The 8,074-nt window shown below is 35.3% G+C and overlaps 1 protein-coding gene across 1 annotated transcript in view; it reads right to left on the reverse strand.

Moving 5' to 3' along the window:
* Nucleotides 1–8,074, reverse strand: part of GC (group-specific component (vitamin D binding protein)) — a gene marked incomplete at its 3' end in the record, with an annotated part of 28,409 nt that overhangs the window by 16,453 nt on the left and 3,882 nt on the right. Inside the window, exons 4-6 of the mRNA XM_006876860.1 lie at nt 2,477–2,688; nt 830–962; nt 78–172 (exon numbers count right to left, since the gene is read on the reverse strand). Of these exons, the coding sequence (XP_006876922.1) occupies nt 78–172; nt 830–962; nt 2,477–2,688 (440 nt within the window). The remainder of the gene's footprint in view (nt 1–77; nt 173–829; nt 963–2,476; nt 2,689–8,074) is intronic.

Here is an 8,074-nt window from a genome sequence, read left to right on the forward strand (position 1 = left end):
TGCTTTGAATATTATGGGGAAACGTGGAGAAACAGAGAAACATACTGATGGTGTTTTTATTATTATAATTATTTTACCTGAGTCTTGATTTATCCTTTCCATAAGCAACATGTTGTGAGCAGAGTCTATTTGACATAGTGGTTAGAAGTGATAAATGTTTAATCTGTATTCTCTAGAAAACAAGTGAAAGAATCTCATTAGATCATTGAGATCTATTGAATGTTATATATAGCGATAGTAAAATCAGAGAAATTTAGTTAATGATTATTGTTTAAAAAAGAAACTGAATTCTGACTAAAGGAAGTTATTGATATTTCTTTTTACAGATGTAGTATTTAGTTTCCAAATAATAAAATACAAGGGAAGCATTTTTGAAACTTTACTAATCCTTGAATCAAAACTTTTACTAGTTAAAAGGACTGCCCTAGAATAAAAAGAAATTATTGTTGCTAAGAGCTGTTGAATTGGTTTTGACTCATAGCAATCCTGAATAGGGTTTCCAAGGAGCAACTGGTGGGTGTGACCCTCTAACTGTACAGTTAGAAGTTCAGTGCTTATCCTACAGCACCATACTAAGAAAGAAATATAACATAACTATATAATGAATGGAGTCCCTAGGTGGTGCAAACAGTGAACTAAGTTGCTAACTGAAACTTGGAGGTTCTAATCCATTTGGCAGCACCTCAAAAGAAATCTACTTCTAACAACTCAGTCATTGAAATCGCTACAGAACACAAATATACTCTGACAAGTATGGCTTCCTAATGAGTTGGAATTGACTCCATGATAACTAGCTTACTGGTTATATAATAAATAAATTGGTACTTACCTCTTTCAAAAAGCATTCAATTGGTCTTGAGGAAGTACAGCAGGAGCCTACCATAGAGAGATAACTCTTGACGTAATTGACTAAAAGTGGCAAAGGAGCTTGCCCATAATTACTGGAATACTCATATATAAATCTGTTGGCGGGAAAACAGAAGAGTTGTCAGAAACATATTCTACTTTTTAAAAGTATTTTTTCTTGGAGAAAGTTTGAATGTTACTTGTGTGTTATAGTTTTAAGTTCTAAAAATCACTAAGGACTTAGAGTCAAAATACTGAAATCATTTTTAATTAATGTTTTCACTTAAAAAATAAATTCTTCCTTAAATTCCCATGTGAACTGCTTGAGTGGAGTAGTTATTTGTCCATTCATTCACTTAGCCTTTGGCCAAGTGCATGGCACCTAATAGCTCTTTTTGATGTTGATTGAATAACTTAAAATGGGTGTAATTCAAGAATTAACCTTCATTATTACCCACTTAAATTTACTATCTTAGACAATTGTTGTATATAAGTTTATTTTTTGGAAGAGTATTTACTTTTAAAAATCTTTTTATTGTGAATAGAGTGAAGGTTTACAGAAAAGGTCATCAGTTTTACATTCAACAAATCATAGTTTGTTTCATCCCAATGATTGCAATCTCCTTCAGTTAGACCACTTCCTCTCTGTGTTTCCTATTTCCATTCCACCCACCTTCCCATCCCCTATTATATGTGTCCTTAGGTAAGTGCTACTCTTTTGATTTTGAATGATTTATCATTTCATGATGAACATACCTTACTAGTGGTGTTGTCCCCCTTTATACCTATTTGCTGCTTGACTGGAAATTGGGCCATGAGGGTGCATTCCTTTCCAGACCTGAAGGTGGAGGGCCAAAGTCTTGGATTCCTCCAGTCTCTTTCTGATCAGTCAGTAAACTGGGTCTTTTTTTTAAATATAATTTTGAATTTTGTTACATGTTTTCTTTTTACAAGAATAAGGCTATATGAATTTTATTTAAAGCCACTTTGAATGTCATTGCTTTTAATTTTTGTAAACATATTATATTAAATTGGATTTTCCCATTTTTATATTTTTATGATTTCCTAAGGTTAATATAGTCAGTGTATAATCTGGCTAATCAGGCGTGTTAAACATAAGTTCAAAGTTACATACTCACTTATGTAGCATAACATTTATCATATTCACAACTTTTTCTGGCAGTGAATACACTACAGAAGTGAATGGGGAAACAAGGTTGTCATGTTTAATTAGAAATGAAGTTTTAAAAGGAATGCAGTAAAATAAAATTTATTCTTTCATTTAGAGTATGCATAAGGGAATCCTTAGCATAGGGGAATCATAATAGATGTTATCAAATACATGAAAATATGCCATGTGGAGACTTATCTAAACGATTCTGCTTCAGATAATAGAATCAGAACTAGGGAGTAGGAAATTGGGGAACAGATTTTATCTGTCTGAGAAAACTTTTTCTTATAACCAGTGCTGACAGGAAAGTGGTCTAGATTGGGTGATAGCCAAGTTCCTTTTAATTGGAAGAGCTCAAACCAAAATCGCCAAATGGTTTGAGATAGAATAAGGGGCTACATTAGAACCATTTCTGATATTTTGTGACCTAAAATTTTACTTAAAATTAAAGCAGCTTACTGGTCAGCAAATTCTTTTGGATCTTTCCTGAATGCTTCACAGATTTCATCATTTGTTGGCTCTACATAGGTAGGAAATTCTTGTGGTTGATGCTTCAGGGTAGCCATACAGAGCTTCCGTTCCAGGCCCTCTTTGGTACAACACTCTTCAGTTCCTGGGTGCACTGGAAATGGGGAGTCACTTTCACAAGACTTAACAGACAATGCTGAGGTCTAAAATGGGAGAAGAAAAAGTGGGACCAACAAAAACAAGACTGAATACAGCAGTCTCTAATCACAGAAATGTGAGAGGAGTGGGAGAAGAAAAAGTGGGGGGGGGGGATCTCATTCAGTAAGACATTTTGCTCTTGGTGGAGAGTATGACATCAGAAGTTTTTTGCCTATGAAGGACTCAAGCCTGGGCAGAGCTTAATTCTATCTTGTGCCTAAGTTTTAAGTGTTCAGATGTGAATTTTTCTTGAATACATCTAACTGCCAAAGTTAGAAACAGTATATTTAAAAGTCGGTTTGGGGCCACTTCCTAGCCAGCCCTCACAGGAACATTCCTGGACATTGCCCTTTGTCTTCCCCTAGTTGAGAACCTCAGGCTGTAAATTTTCCTATCAGCAAGAATCCCTTCCCTGCTTTCCATAATCCCAGCATGTGCATATGTGATGCATGATTGCTCCTGTCATTGTGGTTGTGGGAAGAGATTATTTTATTCTCTGTGACCTATAAAAGGTCAGCACATGGAGATAGAACTCTGGAACTCAGCATGGTGTCTTTGATTTCCTTTACCTGGGTGATCCATGTCTGTCTTTGTCTGCAAAATATTTGTATCTTTGAAAATGGGGTCTGTTTTCTCCCCAATAAAATTCTGTACTTAAGAATTGTTTTATAAGTGAGCAATAGTCCATGCCAAAATCTCCATGGAATGATTTGTTAACATGACAAGTTGCATGAACACTTGTATAGTTACAGGCAAGTAGAAGGAGACTTAAAAAAAAAAAAATTCATGGACAAATTTTGTTTTCTTTCAATTTTATTTTTTCCAAACTTTTTAAAGCCCTTTCCTATAAGGGTTTATTTATGTTAATAGAAGAACAACCCTGCTTTAAAATAGAACAAAAATAGAACTTTTATCAATAAATGGACTGTTTTTGTCTGCTTGCAACCTTTAGTGCTTTCACCTAGCAGTTCTCAGTGAGGCTATTTTCATCTATGAGAATAAGAAAGGTCATTTAAAAAAGCTCTCCAGGGGACTCCTTTTATTTGCTTTCCAGGGCAAATACCTTATTAGTAATGATGGCTTACTCTGTTGATAACACCCATCTGCTCCACCCTTTATTAAATCAGCAGACTTTAGATCTTGATTAGTTTCCTTCATTGGTTGCCTTCTACTACCTACTGGGTATTGAGTCTAGTTTTGCAACAATCAAATCCACTATCATCAAGTCATTCTGACTTACGTAGTGACCCTACAGAACAGAGTAGAAATGGTCCTTAGAGTTTCTGAGATTGTCAGTCTTTAAGGTAGCACAAAAATCTTTCCCCTGTGGAGCTGCAGTTGGGTTTGAACTGCTGACTTTGTAGTTATCAGATGAAGGATGAACCTGCAATGTTGTTATTGTGGATAGGTGTCTTCATGTCTATTCTACCTCATAGCTGCCCTAGGCACTACAGAAAAAACACTGCCCATCCTGCAACATCCTTAAAATAGTTACATTTGAGCCCCTTGTAACTACCACTGTGTCAATTAATCCCCTTGGGAAGGTCTTCCTATTTTTTTCTGACCCTCCACTTAACCAAACATGATGTCTTCCTCCACACACTGGTCCCTCCTAATAACATGTTCAAAGTATTAGAGAATAAGTCTCAACCTCCTGGCTTCTAAAAAGCATTCTAGCTGTACTTCTTCCAACACAGATTTGTTTCTTTCTCTGGCAGTCCATGGTACTTTCAATATTCTTCTTCAACACCATAACTCAAATGCATCAATTCATCTAAGGTCTTCCTTATTCATTGCCAAATTTTCACATACATATGAGGTAATTGAAAATACCATGGCTTGGTTCAAGCATAACTTAATCCTCAAACCAATATCTGTGCTCTCAAACTTTAAGTAGATCTTTTGAAGCTGATTTGTCTAATGCAATGTATCATTTGATTTACTGACTGCTGCTTCCATGAGTGTTGATTGTGGATCCAAGCAAAATGAATTTTTTGACCACTTCAATCTTTTTCTCCATTTATCATGATGTTACTCATAGTTTGTCATGCTCCATACAGTCAAAAAATATTTGAACAGTCAATGAAGTACAAATAGACACTTTTCTGATATTCTCTGCTTTCAGCAAAGATCCATCTGACATCAGCAGTGATAGCTCTAGTTCTACACCCTCTTCTGAATCCAGCTTGAGTTTCTGACAGGTCCCTGTCAGTATACTGTTGCAGCCATTTTTGAATAATCTTCAGCAAAATTTTACTTTTATGCAATATTAATGATACTGATTGATGATTTCTGCATCCTATTGGGTCATATTTCTTTGGAATGGACATAAATATGGATCTTTTCCAATTAGTTAGTCAGGTAGCTGTCTCCCAAATTTCTTGGCCTAGATGAGTGAGCACCTCCAATCAGTTTGTTGAAAGATTCCAATTTGTATTCTATCAATCCTTGGATCCTTTTTTTGGCTAATACTTTAAGTGCTCCTTGGAATTCTCCCTTTACTACTATTGATCCTTGATCCTATGCTACCTCTTAAAATGACTGAACATTGACCATTTCTTTGTGGCATTGTGACTCTGTATTTCTTCTATCTTATTTTGATACTTTCTGCATCATTTAATGCTTGCCCATAGAAGCCTTCAATATTGCAAGTCAAGACTTGAATGTTATTTTGTTTTAGTTGCTTTTTTTTTTTTTTCAGTTCTTCCAGCTTAAGAAATGCTGACTGTGTTCTTCTGTTTTGTTTTTCTAATCCAGGTCTTTGTACATTAAATTATAACTTTGACTTTGTCTTCTTGAGCCACCATTTGAAACTTTCTATCCAGCTCTGGTAGCGTAGTGATTGCAAATTGGTCTGCGAACCTCAAGGTCAGCAGTTCAAAACTACCAGCTGTTCCGTGGAAGAAAGATGAAGCTTTCTGCTCCCGTAGAGATTTACAGCCTTGGAAACCCTGTATAGGGTCACTATGAGTCGGAACCGACTCCAAGGCACATAACCAACAACCAACATCCAGTTCGTTTACTTCCTCACTTCTTCCATTTACTTTAGCATCTCTATGCTAGAGAGCAAGTTTTATAATTTCTTCTGAAATCCATCTTGGTCTTTAATTTCTTTCTTGTTTTCTTAATGACCTTTGCTTTCTTCCTGTATGATGCTCTTGATGTGATCCCACATTCTTCTGGTCTTCAGTCGTTAATGTCTAATGCATCAAATCTATTCTTGAAATGGTTTCTAAATTCAGGTGGGATATATTCAATGTCATATTTTTGCTCTTGTGAGCTTGTTTTCATTTTTTCCTGCTTCTATCTAATCTTGCATATAAGCAAGTGATGGTTTGTTCCACAGTCTGTCCTTGGCCTTGTTTTGGCTGATAACATGGAACTTTCCCACTGTTTCTTTCTACAGATGCAGTCAATTTTATTCCTGTTAAGTTTTTTTTTCTGGTGAAGTCCTTATATGTTTATATAAGGAATTATATATATATATATGGAGTCCTGGTGCAAAGTTGTTTGAACTGCAAGCTCGGCATTTCAAGCTCACCAGCTGCTCCTCAAAAACCCTATACAGGGTTGCTATGGGTAGGACCCGACTTCATGGCACTTCACAACAACAACAATATATATATTTATGTTTAAATAAGATATTTGCAGTAAATAAGTTGTTGGTCTTGCAAAATTCTATCATGTGATATACAGCATCATTTCTCTCCCCAAGGCCATATTTTCCAACTAATGATCCTTAATCTTTCTTTCCATCCTTAACATTCCTATTGTAAGTAATCATCAATGCATCTTGATTGCATGTTTGATCAGTTTCAGACAGAATAATTTGGTAGAATTATTCAATATAATCATCACTGATGTTAGCGGTTGGTGTGTAAATTTGAATAATATTAGTATTAACTGGTCTTCCTTGTAGGTGTATGGATATTATCTTACCAGAGACAGCATAGTACTTCAAGGTAAATCTTGAAATGTTAATTTTAACAATGAATGTGACATCATTCCTCTTGAATTTGTCCTTCCCGCATAGTAACCCCTATGACTATCTAATTCAAAATGGCCAACACCAGTCCATTTCAGCTCACTAATGCCTAGCATATTGAACTTTATGTACTCGATTTCATTTTTAAAAACTTCCAATTTTCCTGGATTCTTGATTTTTATATTCCACTTTTCATTTTTTAATGAATGTTTGTAGCTGTTTCGTTTCATATTGATTTGTGCCCCATCAGCAAATGAAGGTCTGAAAGCTTACTCCATTCATGTCATTTTGGTCAAGTCTACTTTGAGGAGTCAAGGAGCTCTGGTAGCATAGTGGTTATGCATCGGTCTGCTAATCTCATGGTCAGCAGTTCGAAACTACCAGCTGTTCCAAGGGAGAAAGATGAGGCTTTCTACTCCCATAAAGATTTACAGCCTTGGAAACCCTGTACAGGGTCGCTATGAGTCGGAACCAACTCCATGGTACATAACAACAACAACAACAACTTTGAGGAGGCAGCTCTTCCCCAGTTGATTTTTAAGTGCTTTCCAACCTGAGGGTCTCATCGTCTGGCACTTCATCCTACAGTTTTCTACTGCTATTTAAAAGGTTTTTAGTGGTTAACCATTCAGAAGTAGTCCTCCTCTCCTATTTTCCAGTTATCTTAGTCTGAAAGCTCTGGTGAAGTCTGTCCAGCATGAATGGTCCTGTTGGTATTTAAAATATCTGTGGTATATCTTCTAGCATTACAGCAACATGCCAATAACAGGAGAGTGATGATAACCTATAATTGTACCAAAATTTATATAAAAATAAGTAATACATGGGCTGTATAACCACCAAATTCTGACTCAGTAGGTAAAAAATGGTGTATGATAATTAGATTTTCCAAAGCAACAAAGTTTATTCTGATGAAAAACTAAGTATAGTTTAAATTACAGTCTTAACACTGACATATATATATGGGAAGAGTAAACCCAAGCTTAGAACACCAACAAAGTGGCATTTTGAAAAGAAAAACAAAAGAGAGAGAGAGAAATTAGTGTTCTTATTGGAAAAAAATTGATACTTAAAAATATTTAAGAAATAAATAGATAAAATACTAATGGGAAAATTACAACATTGTCAAATATCCCAACATATGTTTTACTAGTTAGTGGTCTTTGTAGGACAAAAACTAAATAGATTCCATTTCATGGATGAAAAAAACATTATTAATTGATTAATTCATTGTATAAATGCCAAATAACAACTTGTCAGTGTCTACCACACTTGCCTTCCATTACATTCTCAATATTTAGGAATTAAATCCTCTCTCTCTCTTTTTATCCATATCTCTGTTCCCAGTGAATTTTTTTTAACCTTCCATTTCTTTCCCTAGCAATACTTTTTCTTCAATTTAAAAA

This window comes from Chrysochloris asiatica, unplaced genomic scaffold (genome assembly GCF_000296735.1).
Source record: "Chrysochloris asiatica unplaced genomic scaffold, ChrAsi1.0 scaffold00420, whole genome shotgun sequence".
NCBI classification, from domain to species: Eukaryota; Metazoa; Chordata; class Mammalia; order Afrosoricida; family Chrysochloridae; genus Chrysochloris; species Chrysochloris asiatica.